Source organism: Clinocottus analis, unplaced genomic scaffold (genome assembly GCF_023055335.1).
Source record: "Clinocottus analis isolate CAN_PGR_092001 unplaced genomic scaffold, fCliAna1.0.p SCAF_11, whole genome shotgun sequence".
NCBI classification, from domain to species: Eukaryota; Metazoa; Chordata; class Actinopteri; order Perciformes; family Cottidae; genus Clinocottus; species Clinocottus analis.
In genome coordinates, this window is record NW_027175832.1 from 5,328,380 (window position 1) to 5,346,641 (window position 18,262).

At 40.7% G+C, this 18,262-nt stretch overlaps 1 protein-coding gene across 3 annotated transcripts; it reads right to left on the bottom strand.

The window, feature by feature from the left end:
• Positions 1 to 1,375: 1,375 nt before the first annotated feature.
• On the bottom strand, positions 1,376 to 13,172 carry LOC137782049 (WW domain-containing adapter protein with coiled-coil-like). Of its 3 annotated transcripts, XR_011077244.1 has the most exons (14): positions 12,834 to 13,144; positions 12,354 to 12,387; positions 11,521 to 11,710; positions 11,208 to 11,296; positions 9,774 to 9,889; positions 9,452 to 9,552; positions 8,934 to 9,212; positions 8,393 to 8,509; positions 7,700 to 7,848; positions 7,425 to 7,516; positions 6,717 to 6,900; positions 6,191 to 6,318; positions 5,171 to 5,395; positions 1,376 to 1,506 (listed from the first exon to the last, which is right to left on the bottom strand). XR_011077244.1 is itself a non-coding variant. In XM_068571133.1 (13 exons), the coding sequence occupies exons 1-13, from the start codon at positions 13,028 to 13,030 to the stop codon at positions 5,326 to 5,328; spliced, it is 1,578 nt and encodes a 525-aa protein (XP_068427234.1). In that variant the 5' UTR covers positions 13,031 to 13,172; the 3' UTR covers positions 4,859 to 5,325. The 3 variants fall into 3 exon arrangements, 2 of the variants coding, with proteins under 2 accessions (XP_068427234.1, XP_068427233.1); XM_068571133.1 differs by lacking the exon at positions 1,376 to 1,506 and having other exon boundaries at positions 4,859 to 5,395; positions 13,002 to 13,172; XM_068571132.1 differs by lacking the exon at positions 1,376 to 1,506 and having other exon boundaries at positions 4,859 to 5,395.
• Between the last annotated feature and the right edge of the window lie 5,090 nt (positions 13,173 to 18,262).

Sequence of the window (18,262 nt, forward strand, 5' to 3'; positions counted from 1 at the left end):
TTCCTGATATCGGGGAGACTCTGGGTTTTTAGGATAATTTAATTAAACAGCCGACTGAATATCAAATTTACAACTGATGGCGCTGCCTGCATGACAGGGAAAAACTTGGGGATCGTGAGGAGAATTCTTGACAAAGCTCCTCAAGACAGTGACTTGTTTAGTATTTGTCATAGTTTCAGTGAGTGTGTTTTCCCGGTTAAAGTTAGGTCCTTTGAGTCTTTTTCAAACTACTTCTGAGTTGTTACTTTTTTGTCTGTGCATGACAGCTGTTCAGCCTGTTTAAAAATGGCTGAAGATTCTGAATTGTTATGCATGTTGTAATACCTCGTGTCCTGAAGATGCACTTTTTGGTTTTTAATTCAAAAGCAGCTTATTGAGTGTAAAAGGTAATAATTCCCTCTCTAGCGTCGCCACCGGCGGGTCATTTTAGCTCATCGTTAAACTTGTTTTTGTGCGTTGGCATACGTATTCTGTACTATCTCAGGTTCAGAGTGCACCATCTTTTCTGTAAATACATTTTGAGACGTTGAGAATGTTCCTGGATTTGGGTCGCGGCTTGTCATTAAGGGGTGATGGTGGGTCCCGGAGCCAGACCAGCTGAGAACCACTGCCTTATTAATGTAACCCCCATGGCAGTGTCGATGGGACAGGACTAGCAGGGGGGGGGTCAATGGTATTAGCGGGGGAAAGGCTCAGTAGAAGGGTGAGGAAGATGGCAAGGATGAAGGGAAAGAGGGGGTGAGAGAAACACAAGGAGAAAAAGGTGAGGGGATGGAGAGGGGAAAGGGGCTAATTGAAGAGAGGAGGGGCTGAAGGCCAAGTCCACAGCTGGCTCACTTGGATTAAACCTGGGACAGCGATAAATATAGTATGACTGGTCATCAGCACATTACCCCCCCCCCCAACCCACCCGAGGACAGTGATGGTAAAGGGGGCATCGACTGCCCGGTGCCTCACACAATGTTACTGGAGCGGCTGATTGAGGATCAACATTACACAAATCCCCAGAGGAGGACAAAGTGAACACAGAAGGTAAGAGGAGATGAAGATGACCTGTAACCTGAAATGAGCAGCGATGGAGTCCATCACTCACCTGATGTGGACATATATTGGTTCTTATATAAGGTGCAATGTTTCGGAGCCGCCTCACGTGCCTGAAGGGTAATATCATGTCCTTGCTGCCTTCGACAGAATTGTGAATTTGACTTACTCGTAATACAAAATGATGAAACGGGCGGGAAAAGTTCAGTTTCACAAAACAAAAGAATGATACGTTTAGTTTATTTTGCACAATTTAATATAATACACAAACATAACAGATGAATAGTATCACAGTGGAGGAAGAGGCAGAAAGTCTGCTGGGCTTATTTGAAATGTCACAATTAAAATGTTACAATATCATTGTTTATTGCATGCTCCCACTTCTTGCATAACTCGGTTATGCATCTCCCGCCAGGACAAATACCTTGTATGTGAAATCATACAAGGCAATAAATGGTTCTGCTTCTGTTTATAGAAAACACAAAGTTAATATGCACAAGATTAGAATACGGGATATTGTAAGATATGATATCAAAAAAAACAATAAAAGGTGAAATGACAATGCATTTTCTTATCCCATAAAACTGCTTGTTCGTGCCATTTTCATTGCTTTGGTATTGGTTACATTTTACTTTCTTCTCATAATGCTGCAGAGCTACTACCCAGCATGCCCCTTCCTTCGAATAAGACCAGGAGCACGACGTTACCAAGGGTCCACAGCAGCGAGTCTACATTATTACTGAAGTTTGGCTGCAGATCTATGATGAAGTTGGGTTAACTTTACTTCTCCATCAACAGGGCAAGAGAGCAAGTGAATGTGTCACACCGCTTGAGATTCATTATCAGCTTTGATTTAGGAGGCAAGTATGGAAATTCTGGACAATTTAAACTAATGGGATTATATGAATACAATATTTCTGTGTTCTATATGTTCAGAACGACGGCTTGCAAACACACACAAGAAAACTAATGGGACCGAGCGACTGTCTCGGTGATAGTTTGCGGGTGGTTGTCAAACTGATGTCAGCTCATATTAATTGTGTTCAGCAGCCGGATAGATGCACAAACAAGATAAATAAAGTCGTTATTATCTCAGGTCAGACTAATCCTAAAACAAATGGGTCCACTTAAGAGTTGTAGATCACATAAAGGCACACAGGTTTTTTTTTAAATTGTGTTTACTGCTATCTATGCTCGCGATGGCGCTGACACTGTCGAAGCGGTTGGAGATTGCTTTGTAATGAGAGCAGCACACCCTCCGATAATACTGACGGAAAGTGAAGCAGGCGCGCAATGATGTTTTAAATACACAATAAGAAGTTTCAGATTATATTAAAAGATGCTCTTTTGTTTGATGTGAAGACCTAAACTTCCCCCACAGTATTGCTGGATCTTGCTGGAAGTTATTTTACTCACACACTAACACTCTAAGTGGCATTGACACTTTGTTCACGTTCATTCCTGCAATTAATTCAAATGGCTCAGACACGGATATCAACATTAGACGGAAATTAAACATTCCAAACACATTTTATTCTCAAAGCTGACCAAGAACAAGAATTCTGGAGTGCAGCATTTAGTTTCCTTGAAATGTTAAAAGAGGAAAACGAACACGTCTGAAGTACATTGGCGCTCACACTTGTGAAGTCGAATGACATGACTGAGTTCATATGCAAAGATAATTAGAGAAACATTGACACCAAAGCATATCTGCAGTCTGTGGGGCGTCTCTGATGATATGAAAAGCTGCAGTGGTGTTCTCTTGAAAGGGTCGGTTCACTGGAACTACTAATAACTAAATATTTCCTCTGTGGTTTGAAGTTATCCGTCTCTGTGATTGCTGCCAACACTCTGTTGTGATCAAGGTGAATAAATGTGTTTGTTTGTGGCCCTTCCGGCATTGAAAAAGTGTTTAAATTACAATTCATTGATTTGTTTTACTTTACCATTTCAAATGCCTGTGTGAACAGGACTTATAGTTTGTCAACGAGAGGGAACTCACAAGCTCAAACTCTAAATGTCCTGCCCAGTACAAATGTTAAGAGAAATATCTACATCGGTAATGGCCTCATAACTCCTGTATCCGTCAGGCTATATAATCAGTACTATTGTCATCACTTTGTATATTTTGATATTAATTGGCAAAAGAGAAGCAGCTTGGAAACTAAAAAAACAAGTATTTTACAGTATTAAGCCCAGCTGTATGAGTATGACTCCTCTGGAAGAGTGTTGAGCTGAGCAAGCAGGAAAAGCTGCTGAGGAGTTCTCACTAAAGGCCAAGTTCAATGTCAGATATCCCACTGTGGGCGAAATACTTCTAGACATATTTAATTTTTTCGACTGTTTATAAAATCATGTGCTTTGGTCTTGTCCACCAGCATTTCTGTTGTGTTATCATCGCTGTGTCTATCGGGTGCATTGCCTCAGAGTCGGCCCGGCATCATAACACCGGCCAACTCAATTCTGATTTCTTCCAGCCTTCTGTTTCGGTTATTGCTACATTTTACATGACATGTTCACTCAGAGGTTTTTAATCTGATAGAGCTGAGAGAACAAAAATAACAGAAGCAGAAGCAGATTCATTAGATTGCTCAACGTCACCACCGTGTGGCCAAATGTAGAGCTGCACATTAATGAGCCCACAACCACAGCTACATGTGTGAAGTCATTGACAGAGTGCATGGTCTGGTCCCAACACACACACAGACACACACATTTCACACAGATGTCTACCTAACCCTCCCCTAACTGCATAATTACACAACTTTAATACACGCAAAACTAATAATTCATCAGAAGATGCTCACACAGGCACACACAGAACAGTAAGTAACAGCTAGAGCAAGAGGTGTGGTATAATATTTTATTCTCATATTTTATGGAATACAAAGCCCCCAACCCCTCCCACCCCAAAAAGTGTGCACATCAGATCTGGTGGAAACTATTGGGACAAGGAAAAGAACAGGCGAGAGACAAAAGGAAGTTGTTTCATGGGCGTTGAAGTGTATGACTTCAATTTAATGTGTTCATATAAAAAGTATACCCTCTCATCATGAATGAACCCTTAAAAAAAAAAAAAAAAGCAGCCATATCGAGCTTGAGTCAGTTGATAAAAGGGCTGCAGCCATGACGGCTGAACAAAAGTGATTAACAAAACACGAGTTTCCTTTTTGTAAAAATAAAACTTCTTTCCATCAATCTTTTCCATTATGACTACAAGGAAGTGTTCAATCATGTGCAACAATAATTTAGCTTTACATGACTGTAGATTCAGTCGCCTTTCCATTCTTTTACAAAATATCTTGCTAAGCTGCACAACAGGAATGAAATATTTCCCAATGTGACTTGGGAGAGAAGCAAAATGATAATTACACGCACAAAAGAAGACAAATAGCGGAAGGGATAAGAAAACAGCCAGCAGGGCTGCAAATGAATGCAACCCTCATATGTACGAGCAGCCAACCTAGGTCCAATATTGTAGGCTTTTCCAAAAACATCTAGTGTGTTTGACAGCTCGTCAAAACGCCCCAGTGAATCTGTACCACTGGAACCATGACGCAGATTCCCATTAACTGGGGGAAAAAATAACTGAAGCACATTTAAGTATTTTCAGAAAAGGTCTGGCCAAAGGTCTTTGCTAATCTCATGACATGTAAAACCAACCAGCTCGAAGACACACTGGGATGGCAAAACCACGGACAAGTATAGTGAATTAAAAATAACATTAGTAACATCACTGCCATTGAATCCATACATTTCAATGAATGACTAAGTCCATTTCAGAAGATTTGGGAACCCCAGAAATGTGTCACACCAATTATAATGACATGTTTTGTTTTAGTTTATTTTCCAAAGAATGAATTGTAATCTTCTCCTGACCACTACACATCAAAACACACCAGAAAACAAGTTAACCCAATACAATACACACAATCCAAGGTTCACAGTCCGAGAAGGTGCTGTTTGAAAAGAGCCTCAGGTCCTCTATGTCCACGAGTTAAAGTGTCCGACTCGGTGAAAGAGCAGTTTCACCTTTTTCAGCAAGAGCAATTCATGAGGTGGACACTGAAAAAAGACATTTTTAAAAAAGAAGAGAAGAAAAGACATGTTCAGGGTAATGGAGCTTCACCTTGTCAGCCACGTCTTATTTGTCTTCTAACAGCTTTTCTCAGTTGCTCTGGTAGGGAGAATAAACAGGCTGTAGCAGCTTGCCGTCCATGTCTATTCCTTTTCTTCAATCTGTATTTCAATCCATCTATCCGTCCATCCATCCCTCCCAGGTCCTCACACCATGTACGAGTTCTGGTTCTTCAGCTTGTCCAGCTCTTTGCTCTGCTGCCTCAGAAACAGGATTCTGTTGTTGAGGAGAAAATAAGTATGTGAATAATGGTTTGCGCAACAATGGAATTCCCCTACTGATAAAATGGGCCCCTAATTCACACAAGGGCATACAGAGACCGATAAATCAGATCAATCAGCTGGTAACAGGCCTTGACTGTCACGTTTAGGTAGAGGGTTGATCGCTCACAGTGGGAGGCGTTTTATGTAGATTACAAATCACTTAGTTTATACTTCCTGGCTCTAACTTTTTATCTGTACAAAAACCCCAAAATAGGTGCAGTATTTGGGACTCCACGAGTAATTACTCAGGCTGTATCGAATAGTTTGACGCTTCATTCACAACGTTGACATCCAAATTATCATCATTTATAACACAGAAATCTTGCGTGCAATATTCCTTTACCGTCACTCACACACAGGTACTGTGTCCTCATCGCTGTAAACGTCTCAGTCCACAAGTCAAGATTTACTCAAACACGATGGATGTGATATTTTGTCTTACAAACATTTTTTAAACAAAATTTTGACCGCAGTCGAAAACGGTTTTAAGCATGCACTTTGTATTAACAAGAACCGCATCATAAATGACATTTTTATAACCACAACAACACAAACTCAGACACACACTAGTATGTTGTAACAAGTCCAAAAAACAATGTACTGAAGCATTAGAAAGCATGAAAAAAAGAGTTTTGCAAACTGGCGCTGCATAATTGAATATGCTCCCTTATCATGGAAAAACAATATGAATGTGTCATGTGAATGTCCTCATCAGCTAACGTGGATGAACATGTAGCAGTCGCCTCACCTCTGTTCCCTCAGTGTGGCTTGAATTTCGCACACTCGGACCAGGGAGCGGAGGTTTTTCATCTCTGTGCAGATCTCAGACATGTACAAGCTGCCCATGTTGTGGATGTCCTCCCGCAACCGAGCCGCCTGACGGAGAGGGACGAGTGCTTATTGTCAAGTCATGAGTATAGATTTTCAAAAATCAAACAAACATCAACATTTCAACAAGACTTTATATAAACACTGGCTCTCTGATTTGGAATTTATCAAAACGCATCGAGCCGAAGGAAATAAAGGTTCCACAGAAGAATGACCATCACAATGACCACTTACTTGTCTTTTTAAAGCTTTCAACTACAACTTCCTCTGAGAATGAGCCTGTCAAAAGACTTTAATGTCTATATTTGGGGGCCGGCAGCCCAATGAAGCCGCTATAATTCAGTAGCGCCGTAATGACGCTAATGCTAGAAAATGCAGTGGTAACTAATGTGTAACACTCTGAGCACAGATCTCCGACATGCGGAAATCTCTGTGGTGGACAATACCTGTTTCTCGGTGTTCTCTGAAGGCCATCCTTGGATATGTCTGATGAGGCTCTCATCAAAATGAGTCGACAGGGCGGGGGTGAAGGAGCCGGGGGTTTCGGCCTGGGTTTGGCTGGTGCTGCCGGAGGGGACGTGGGCCGACGCAGCACCAGATGCGTTTGATCCCGTGCACAGCATCTCTTGGCTGATGGAGGGAGACAAAGGATTACCGAGGTGTAGACGGTATAAATAAAATCCATAATGATGGAATTCTGCCGTTTGGGCATATGAGACATGGATACTACGGATAATTCAGTCCATGGCATTTCTTTCTACCCATTTATTACCACAGAATATCTCAAACACAGCTCATCATATTTAGATTGAATTTGGGTGAATAACAAACCTTACCAACATATTGAACAATGTCATGAGAAGCCCAAGTGAGGTTGTATAATAGGTAAAAGAACATAACATACTTCTGATTCAGAGAACTATACCGTTATAAGTAGTGAAAGCATAAAAAATGTATATATAATAAATTGTAAAAGTATGTGTTCCACACTGCAAGACATCTTTGGAACAACTTTCTACTAAACAAATAGTCCCTTTGAAACGTGACCTATGCTGCGTTTGTAATGTGTTTTTTGGAATTCAGATGTGAAATTTTATATTAGTTTTCTTTAACGCCAAGCAATTTATCGTCACAAACAAAATAATGTTTTCTACCTTCTCTGCTGGAGAGTTCTGGGGTCCTCTGGGCGCTTCTCTACAGTCTGAGAGGGGGGGGCCGATCCTTGTTTACCTGAAGACATGCTGCCCTGGAGATGGAAGAACAGACAGCAAGAGACAGATAAATATGAATGAAAAGAAAAAGAGGCGAACCAGCAAGAAAAGATGTTAGTCATAACAAAGTGAAGAAAGTAAGCGCAAGTCATGAGAAAGGGAAAAGTTCTCAATTCCTCAATTTGGACTTTTCAGTTACTGTTGGTCCTGCAACTCACTCTTGTTTGTGAAGATGTGACGCTGCCAGGGTGCACACCCAGAAGTGATTTCTGGTTGCTCTGTGGCGTGCCGTTCCGCGGTGAGACGTACGGCCGCGGTGATGATGCATCAGATGTCAGGGAGACGGGCGACTGACTGGAGTGCTGGGCTAAAGAGGGAGAAGAGGTTTATTACTATGCCTTTTTTTGTTTTAATCATCTTACACAAATGCAGAATGTTAGCCATGACAAATAAATACCAAGAAATGTAAAACCCAACCTGCAGTAATTATGCAGTAATTGCCTTGCTTGGAGTGAAGAATAGCACACAAGTTGAGCAACAAAGATGCCACAATTCTGACAACAAGAAGCATTTTAGAAGGATAGTCATAATATGGTTTTCAGCTCAGACTTGTGTCAACTTTGTCTGGCACACTGGTTGTGATTGCTATTCAACACACCCTCTGTTCCAACAGAAGGGGCTCATTGGAATACATAGTAGGACATCTTTTGTTTTTCCACATTGCCAAAGTCACTCTGAAAAAACCCTTAAGGCATGCACGCGGTTCACACGCATAAAATGAAAAACTTCATTGAGTGAAGGTCAACAACAGATTGCAATTGGGTTGCATTTAAACATTACATTTGCAGGAACAGGGATACAAAAAAAAAAGTTTGTGTAGCAGATAGCGTGAAACAGCGAGGCGGCTGTACCTTGATTGGAGTGCTGAGCAGCTGAGAGCAGAGCAGTGATGTTGAAAGCAGGTCCAGCAGTGAGGAGCTTATGAAGCACAGACCGCAAGGAAGCTTGGGTGACAGCAGCTGCCAAGACTGGAGGGAGGAAAGAGGAAATGTACGCACACATACATATGCGTACAGGTGAGTGAGCAAGGACACACAACAGGTGAGTGCACAAACACGCACAGTTAAGTTAGTAAACTTTTGTTTTTATCCATGGTAAGATTCATCTTTTTACAGACACAAACTGTCTGCGGTCGTGTCTGGAAAAAGACAAAAAGACCCAAAACGCTTTCACACTAGTCCTGTTACGCTACATTACTCGCGACTCAGCAACATTCTACAAGTTATTTCCAATGGAAGCCATTACAAATCAAAGTTGAGCTGGTCTCCGATGACGTGGTGAAGCGTCAAACAATCAGAGCGTTTTATTTCAACAAAATAGACACTATGGAAGACACTATGGAAGCCGCGTTAAAGGGACACTTTGTGTTCCTCTGATCATGTGATCACTCACCCTCGTTGAGTTTAGCCATGTCCATACTGCCGTTGTTCATCTGCAGAGCAGCCTGCAGCGCCGGGAGGAGCTGATGCAGAAGGGCTGGGTCCTGCAGCAGTGCTGGTGACGGGGACTGGACAGACTGGGGCACCTGCCCCGAAGATGAGGAAGAGGAGGAGGACATGGTGGAGGGGGTGGAACCTAAAGCACCAGGAGCAGAGTTCAGGCTCTGAGAAGAAGAGGAAGAGGAGGAATGGCCGGAGTTGGATGCTGTGGACTGGTCCCCTGATGTGGTCTCTGTGGAGACGAGCAGAGCAGGAGAGAAAGACATCACTTAACACGATATTTGTTAGGGGAAATGTGTGCACCAGATCAACTTAGTAAATTATGAATAGAAAAACAAACAAACCTGTCTGTATATGAAATATTTCTCCAGAAAAGTGATCAACAGAAGACGCTAGCCACAATACTGGACAAGACGCCCATTTAAAAACTTGGACCGCATCGCTTCGGTTTTATAATTCTGCCATACTTACTTGTTGAGGCTTTGTCCTGCAAGGCCTCTTGTTGTCTGTAGTCCATGTCCCTGGGGAAACTATTTGCCGGCATCTTGACTGGGTCTTTCTGTCGTTGTTCCCTGAATCAAATTAAGCAGAACGCACCCGTGACAATGTGCAGGATGCAGGTTTGCGGTTAGACTCTGTATCCTAAACTAGTGATATTCCTCAAAGACTGGTGTGCTGCATGATCTAATGCATGACTCTGCATGAGAATGAGCAACTCGATTACCATTTCAGGTTAAATATTGAATTGTCCCTCAGTGTGCGTGTGTGCTAATGTAATTTTAAGAGGGCTTGCCTCTCCAACAGGTCCTTGGGTTTCTCCCACTGGGAGACCTCAGTTCTACAGTTGTAGTAGTACTTCTTCCCAGAGGAGCTGATGTGTTCTGTCCAGTCATCTGCTGGCTCCTGGTGCTGAGAGACAAGACATGCAACGTTTTTAAGACCAAAGTCTACATACACTAGAAGACTTTTAAAAGACTAAAAGTATTCTATCACAGACTGTTATTAGGGGTTAACCTCAACCCCCTTTTGAGATTTAAAAGTGAAAAAAATGTTGAACAATAAAGCAGAAACAGAGGCAGCTTTTGGGCACAGCTGACCTTGTGTGTGCAGTTTGACAACTTCCCGATTGTTCACACTTAAGGACTTAATGTCTAAAAATCAACTGGCAACCAATTTAGGGACATATTCAAATCAACAGGGAAAATCAAGGCATACATTCAAATATATTAAATTCTCAGTGATTCCCATACATGCTCCTCAAAGTAATAGCAGTGACCGGCTCTTCTGCTAAAAGCGCGGGGCCTCTCTCCCTCCTCTTTAGTTTTAGCCTGGCAGGCAGGATGATGTCCCTCTTCACAGGAATGGACGTTAATATAATATAATATACACATCACAGTGTGATAAAGGTATGGAGAGACTGCCCCTATCGAATGTTACAAAATCCCAGTCATTGACATACACCATCTGCATAGTAACCTTTGGTTAACATGTTTGGTTTGTATCTCAAAACGAGCAAAAGACTGACTTAAGACAGCTCGACCAACCTCACACCAAACAATCAAGATCACAGGAGCTGGCCACAACTCATGATTTTATTCCAATGTTGGAAATGTGTTTGTGACAGTAAAATTGCTGGAAAACTTGTTTAGTGCAAGACAGGCAGAGGAGATGTTATGAAAAGCTGAAGGGTTGAAAAGAGCAAGCTGACAGCAGACTTTATATTCTCTGCAATGGAGTAAATCATTACAACAATTCCAGGAAGACAATGTACTTTGCCTCATCCCGCTTTTCCCATTTGCACTAATTTCAAAAGTGACTTTTGCAGATGAGACTCGATCAACAAATAATAATAATAAAATAAATATATATATATATATATATATATATATATATATATATATATATATATATATATATATATATATACATACATACACACACACACACACACACACACACACACACACACACATCAAATAATAATAATTAAATATCGTAATGAGAAAGTCTAAAATGAAATAAGACCTTTTATTCTATGAAGCCAGTCTGTTACGAAAATATGATTTACAGTTGTACATGCATCGTTGTTGAGACAAAAAATAATTCTGCACAGCGAGAGAGAAGCTTCTGCGTAATGACCCAAAAACCATGTTCAAAGTAGTGTGACAGAAATTTGTATAGGAAATGCAAAGGGTATATCATCAGATAACACTGGACCACGTCTTACCCTGTCTGCAGGCTTGCTCTGAGTCGCATGCGAGTCGGAGCCATGGTGGGTGCTGTTGTGAGAGTTCTCCTGAGGAGAGCTGCTGGTCCCTGAAACAAATCCACTCATCAAGTCACAGAGGGCACTCAATGTTCTGCAGAGGACTGAATCTCAGTAACAGCTGGAACTTTCAAATAAGAAACACACTGAGATTGTTTTAGGTGCATTTGTCACATTCATACAACAGTAATAGCTGTATCTGATCTGATGGCAGTGAGATGACAAAATAAAGTAAAGCTTCACGCAAGTGAAAGATGAACAGAGCCGGGCTTACCATTTTTTCCTCTAACTGCATGAGAGGTTTTTGCCTTGCCATGCCCTGTGCCGTCTCCATGTCTGCTGACAGGACTTTCGTCTGAGCGTCGCAGCATCTTGAAAGGGGGTGTGGGGTCTGATGAGCCATCGCGCACCTTGTCATAGCGGTGAAGGCTACTGGACTGGCTCTTTGGCTGAGATTTATGGGTCTAGATTGAATAAAGTATGGCAGAAAGACTTGTTGGAATGGGTAGTTTGGTTCATCTTTCCCATATTTTATTAGAATAATTATTTGTGTGAAATGTGTATTGTGTGCATCTGTAATAAATATTAAAATTCGAGTGGAGAGACAAGGTTCTTTGACTTTCAGTGTTTCCTGAACGTAGCCTATAGGAAGTCATTGGTTGTAAAGTTAATAGGCTGAAGATCTACACAGGTGTAAAAAAAAGTATCTTGACAAGGTTGATGCTTCATTAACAAAACACCCATTTAAGAGCAACATTCAAACTGCCACAGCAGTCACACAGCTTCAAGAGATAGTTTTATAAAAGGAGTATGTTTAGTATGTAAAGAGTATTATTAATAAAATAGTCAACTGTTGATGTTTTGATTTATATTGTTAAACTGTATTATTAAGTGACAGTATGAGTGGGAGATTAACTGGAGGAGTAAAGGACCCCTGACTCAAACCATACATTTGGATACATGTCAGGCTTGAGCAGGGTCGCTGCATCTCCATCATAACTACAATAATGTTTCAATTCATCACTCTCATAAAGAATACTACATCTTGATTGGCTATGTGAGTGGAGAATAATGACAGGTGACTGTTAACAAATACGTCTGGCATACCTGATAGGATTGTGAATCCCTTCTGTCGTTGCACCTGTGAAAACACATAGAACAAACAATATAGTCAGGCAGTTTTCATTTTAACGGTTTTTATTACTATAGCAACGCACTTTATGGGATATAACGTTATTTAACTGCTGATAAATAGCTGCCGTTAGCTAGGTTAGCTTAATTTGCCACCTTAGCAACAGCTGTTTGTCCATTATGTCTCAGGTAGAAAATAACATTTCGTGTTAAAATTGCATCGAACATACTGTGGCATGTGCCCTAACTTTATCCATCACCGCGTTAGTTAGCTAACATCTAGTCCAGTTAGTTACTAGATAAGCTAAAGGAAATATCCGGAACCTGCTAGCTCTTAGCACTGATAGCTAACCTTAACAGATAACGTCTCGAACAAACCCAAGTACCTATTCCACATCAACAACACATAAACCCTACGAATAACTTTAAAAAGATTGTGGTTTGTGCTTGAATTACCCATCGCTGACTCTTGTTGGTTTCCTTGCATACATCACCATCAAGGCCGTGGTGATGTGTGTGTGTGTGAGGGGGAACCGTGGCCTGCTGTCTAGCTGCTCTCACAGTTCGCTTTTCTTCGGCTTCCTGATGTTTGGGTTCAATCTACTCTACCCAACAGATACCTACAAGCCGCGCGCCGAGCACCAGCACTGCATAGCGGGTGGTCTTTATCACAAACCACCCTCAGTGCATCGTCTGACATGTAGTTACGGGTATACGCTCAGCTCGGACGATGTTGCTCAGCAAAAAGCAGCGGAGTCAGGAGGAAACGGCGCAGACGAACTCCTCGGTGATGTTTAGCTGAAAAACAAGAGGTTCCGGTTGTATATTTCAAAATAAAAGGATTATCGAGTATACTACAAGCTTCTACCTCATTGAGGAAAGTAATTATACAATCAGTGTGCTCCTTAGTGTCCCCTTTTTATTTATTTATTTTATTTCTGACTTTTATTATCTGCGGTTGCCCCACTAGAATTTTGGAAAAATGTGTTTTGGCATTTCTTATTAATCAAAATGCCTTATTAAGTAATCAAAATGACCACGATGTAAAATAATTACATTAGGTGTACTGTAATTGCATTTGTCATTTCACACGAACCTATGAAGAGCTGTAATGTTAAACTAAAAACAGACCAACAAAAAGACAAGTAGTCATTAAACGGGAAGGGAAATACAAATAAATAAATACAGAAAAAAGATGTATTTATCTATCTAGATAGATTATACAATTACATGCTAATCATTACAAGACGGGAAACTTCCTTGTATGCAGATTCCATTTAACAAGTCACATTTTGGGGTAATGTAATGTAAAGTTGGCAGCCGGACTTATTACAAAAATGTGTGTAATTGTTGGTATATAGTAAATAATTTCATGTTAGCCTGACAAAGCAGAACAAAAACCCTACACGACCACTAACTAATGTGACATTTGTTTTCACATTATGAGTTGTAAGTCTGCGCTCTTATTTTGAAGTCCCTGTTACCGACAAAGCCGTGAGTCACGTGACACGTCATCTCCGTTCACTTCACTTTTTTATTTTACAGCAATGGCGGATCATGGTGCCTCTGTGCCCGGAAGTTAGCGGCAAATATTAGCAGCGGCGTATGAATCCCACTGCTCTTCTTGGCAAGACCCGCCCTGCGAGGCATTCAAGCGTTGTGATTGTTTTTGTTATTACGTGCACGGATTAAAATTCTCAGGACATATCTTTTTCAAATACGCTTAAAGTAAGATTTTAAAATGGCACACTGTTTTTTCTTGGTGTCTGTGACGAGGTTAAATACTTATATTTCCCTTCTATTCTATTTGACTCACTTTAACGAGTGCAAAGTCTTCAATTAAAACATCAAATGTGCATCCCTGGTGTGCATTGTTGAATCACAAAGTGGTACAGATCAGCTGTCTGTGCATCAAAGATCATGGAACTCACCTTAAATGAGAATGGTTTATATACATTTGAAAACCACCTGTAACACCAAAACTTAGTTAAACTCCACGCTGACAAGAGGCAAACCTATATTTCTAACTGGCATGCTTAAAACAAAAATCATCAACTCAAGCATTGTACAAGGAATTGAATGTAACCACAAATTATAGTTAGGATGAAAACCCAGCTGAAACTCATTTATTCAAGCCTAAATTGTTTGATGAAAAGTAACCAAAATATGTCCTTTATCAACAAATCCTGATTCACTTACAATTATTTTTTTTCAAGATCATTGCTATCAATATTATTTATTTAGTTACATGTGTATTTCACGATAATTGAGTAAAACAATGCTTGAAAGGGAATTCAACTTTATTCTTTTATTTAACATCACATTTAGAACAGGATAATTGCAACGGCAAACTGGAAAAGGAACAGCAGAGCAACCATATGCTATTAAACATAATCAGAAGGGTCCGCGGAAGAATGAGCAGCCTTCAGTTGTGAGGTTTGTGGAAAAAGATTTACACAACAGGGGAACCTAAAGACACAAGAGATTCCACACAAGAGAATCCACACAGGAGAGAAACCATTGAGTTTCAATGTTTGTGAGTAAAGAACATCAGGCTGCACTCCAAATCAGCCTGAGGAAAAGCATAAGGGGCAGCAAAAGGGATGAGGATGAGCAGGTGGGAAATCCAGAAGTAAAAAGAGGAGCAGCGAAAGCAACATAAGGAATGGCAAACAGAAAAAGGAACAGCAGAGCAAGCATATGCTAAACATGAAAATCAAAAGGTCCATGTACACAAAAAAAAGCTCTCAGTTGTCAGGTTTGTGGAAAAAAAAATGTACACAACGGGAATCTAAGGACACAAGACAATCCACACAGGAGGGAAACCATTTAGTTTCGATGTTTGTGGGAAAAGAACATCAGGATGCGCTGGGTCGTCGGGAAGCATCTCGACAGAGCGCTCAGTGGCTGAGGAAGAAAACGTGTATTAGAAAAAGTCACATCCTCTTCCATGAAACTGACTTCAACCAGAGGCGTAAACCTTTTAACCCTCATTTGCACAACACAATTCCACAATGTTGACTTGTTTTTGAGGTCACAGAGGAAACTGTTTTTTAAAAGAGGATGTCACTGCCTCATAGGCTTCCTTTTGGGATACGCCGAGAAATTCACTGAACTCTGTCCGAAAGTGTAAATGCTTAAACGTGGGTACCTGAATTAAGTGACTAACTATTCTTCATCACTTGATAAGAAAATACCAGATGAACTGGCAAAGTATATCTCAATGTTATGACACAGCCAACATGTCAAGAAAGCTCCAGGAGACGACTAGTTTAGGTCCACTTTAGTTCACTTAATCTCCTTAATTCAAGGTCATAACGATATTAATTCATAAATGTGAATTGAAAAAGGACCATACCGCAAGTGTACAAGTGTTAACACATGTCTTGTCAAAATAGTGTATAATTGTACTGTATAATTATTTTACACAAAAATCATTCTATTCAACAGTTAACAATAACATACTGATTTTATACCAATTTGATTGTGTAAGAAAAAAGTATAAACAAATTTGACATGAAATGAAAGGATTTTCTACCTGAAAAGTTAGACTTTGGTCAGCAGGTGCTCCTCTGCGAGGTCCTCTCTCAGCAGGTTGGTTTTGCTGATCAGGGTATCAAAGGTTTCAGCTTTGCAGCAGAAAAAGTTTCACAGGTTAACTTGTCAATTTCAAGTGCAAATGAATGATTTAGAGAATCTAGATTCTTTATATAACCTATTAGAACGCCAGTGTTCTGTTTCCATACTTTTTACTGTGTGACAACCCTCCTACTCCCATACTCTAGGTGTACCTGTTGCTTTTGGTGTCAGGTGCTGGTTGGAGCATCGTCAGCTGGATGAGCCACACCTGAGCTTGTGTGGCCTTAAGGACCTTCTTCATTTGGCCGCCTTTCTCGTTGAGGGAGGAGATCCATTATGTTGCTGGTATGACACAGTTTCTTTGTGCACACTGCCACACATCTGTCCATACATGCATTCACGACCGACCATTGATGCCTCCACTTTACATGGTGTGACTTTTGTTAAAAACAAATGGCTTTTTGTGAGCAGCTGGCTCGTTTGTCTCCCTGTTTGTTGCAATTAGTATACCCCTGAAATAGGGGAATAAAAGACCACAAGAGTGAGAATAGTCATTTTATCAGCAAGGACTTTACTGAAGTCTTCTTTTACACAAACAATAACATAGGATGAGATCAACAGGAGAGTAGATGGGGCCGATCACACCAGACGCGACTGGCGCTTGAAAACTTAAGTTTATTTAAAAAATGGATTCAAGCGGACGTCGCGCTCTTGCCCATGCTGTGTTGTGGCATGAGGAGGAAGAAGTCCCTGCAAAAGCAAAGTACGGTGAATACCACCATCTATTCCGCGGATTGTGTCTCGATGACTAGTGTTTTCAGTTGTACTTTCGGCTAAGCAGGAGTCAGTTTGAGCGTCTTCTGAGCAGTAGAGTAGTGTTTCGATCTATAATTTTAAAGCTCTTCGTAATTAAATACCGCTCATATTAGTGCCTCGTCGGAGCCACTAATTAGTATATTAGTATTCTTTCGAATTCCCCGCTGTTCATACTACACGGAAAAAAGGAATAAAGCCCGCCTCCTGCTTAATCCGATTGGCTGCCTTGGCCGAGCGTGAAGGTGATGAGCTGTGCGACTCCGCGCCTTGCACTTGAAAGTTGAGAATATTTTGACTTTTATGCGCGCCGAAAAAACGCTACAAAAACGCGACTTGCAGCGTTAAAAAGGCGCACATAAAAGGTGCGCCGTACCATAGGAAAAGAATGGTTTTGCTAGCGGCGTGTTTTTGGGAGTCGCATCAGGTATGATTAGCCCCTTATTCTAGTTTTACCCACAGTACTTGACTTAGATGGTACATTACCTACAGTACATTTAACTACAGTATTTAAAATATTACCTGCAATGGTTATCATTCCTAATATATTTATACATGTGTCTATATATTCTTAAACCCAAAAAACGGAATCTATCAAATTAATCCTTTCACAAAATGGCGCCTACACTTGACAGCTAGCTACAATTACACCGTCAACAGGGAGGAACTCGTGTGCTTAGCGTTACACACGCACTTCAATATTCACGGCAAAACACAACTCTAAAGTAACCAAAAATAGACAACATTCTTAGGAAACATCTTATATCAAACCAACACGTTAACTTCATTAAATAACATACCTGGGAAAGGGGATAAATTATCACAAGAGTGATAATGCGGTTCTCAGAAAACCGCTTCGGTATGTGGGCGGAGACTAAAGCAATCGATCTCAGAATCTAGATCAAGACCACTCTGTAGATCAGTGACATCCATCCCATACGCTTGTTATTTTTAAATGATCTTTTTTAACATATTTCAACATAAACATATTTTTTCAGCAAATATCTAAATTATATTTGTGTAGACTTCTATACAACCAGAGGAGTCGTCCACTGGTGGTCAGAGAGAGAATGCAGCTTTCACACATGAAGCACAGACTTCAATACAATCAGAGGAGTCGCCCCCTGACTTTTTAACGCAAACTACATAGATTTCATATTTACAGATCTCACAGGTCTTAGTGCATCTCCCAGCACACCAATGAAGCCACACTGCCACCCAACAATGCCAACATGTGAATAAGTATCTAAGGAAGAAAGGAAGTCTATTTGTGAAAAACAATTAAATTATAAAAATAGATGTAACTTTTAATTCTAAACAAGTTCACAAGGCTTTGTGAATGTCGCGTTTTAAACGCGTCACACGTCTTAAGGTGGAATTTCTGCAGATTTTGAATACAGGCTTCACCCAGTCAGAGCATGTTTAGGCATAAAGCTTCTAACTTTTCCATTTTTGAACCGAACAACACAGTTTTTTTGACTAAAATCGTTTTG

Excerpts from the sequence above, each read along its gene's own strand:
- LOC137782049 (XM_068571132.1), bottom strand. The coding sequence starts at position 12,874 with ATGGTGATGTATGCAAGGAAACCAACAAGAGTCAGCGATGG. Across the intron at positions 12,388-12,833 it reads CCAACAAGAGTCAGCGATGG|GTGCAACGACAGAAGGGATT; the intron begins GTAATTCAAGCA and ends GTGTTTTCACAG. Across the intron at positions 6,319-6,716 it reads CAGAGAACACCGAGAAACAG|GCGGCTCGGTTGCGGGAGGA; the intron begins GTATTGTCCACC and ends CCTCTCCGTCAG.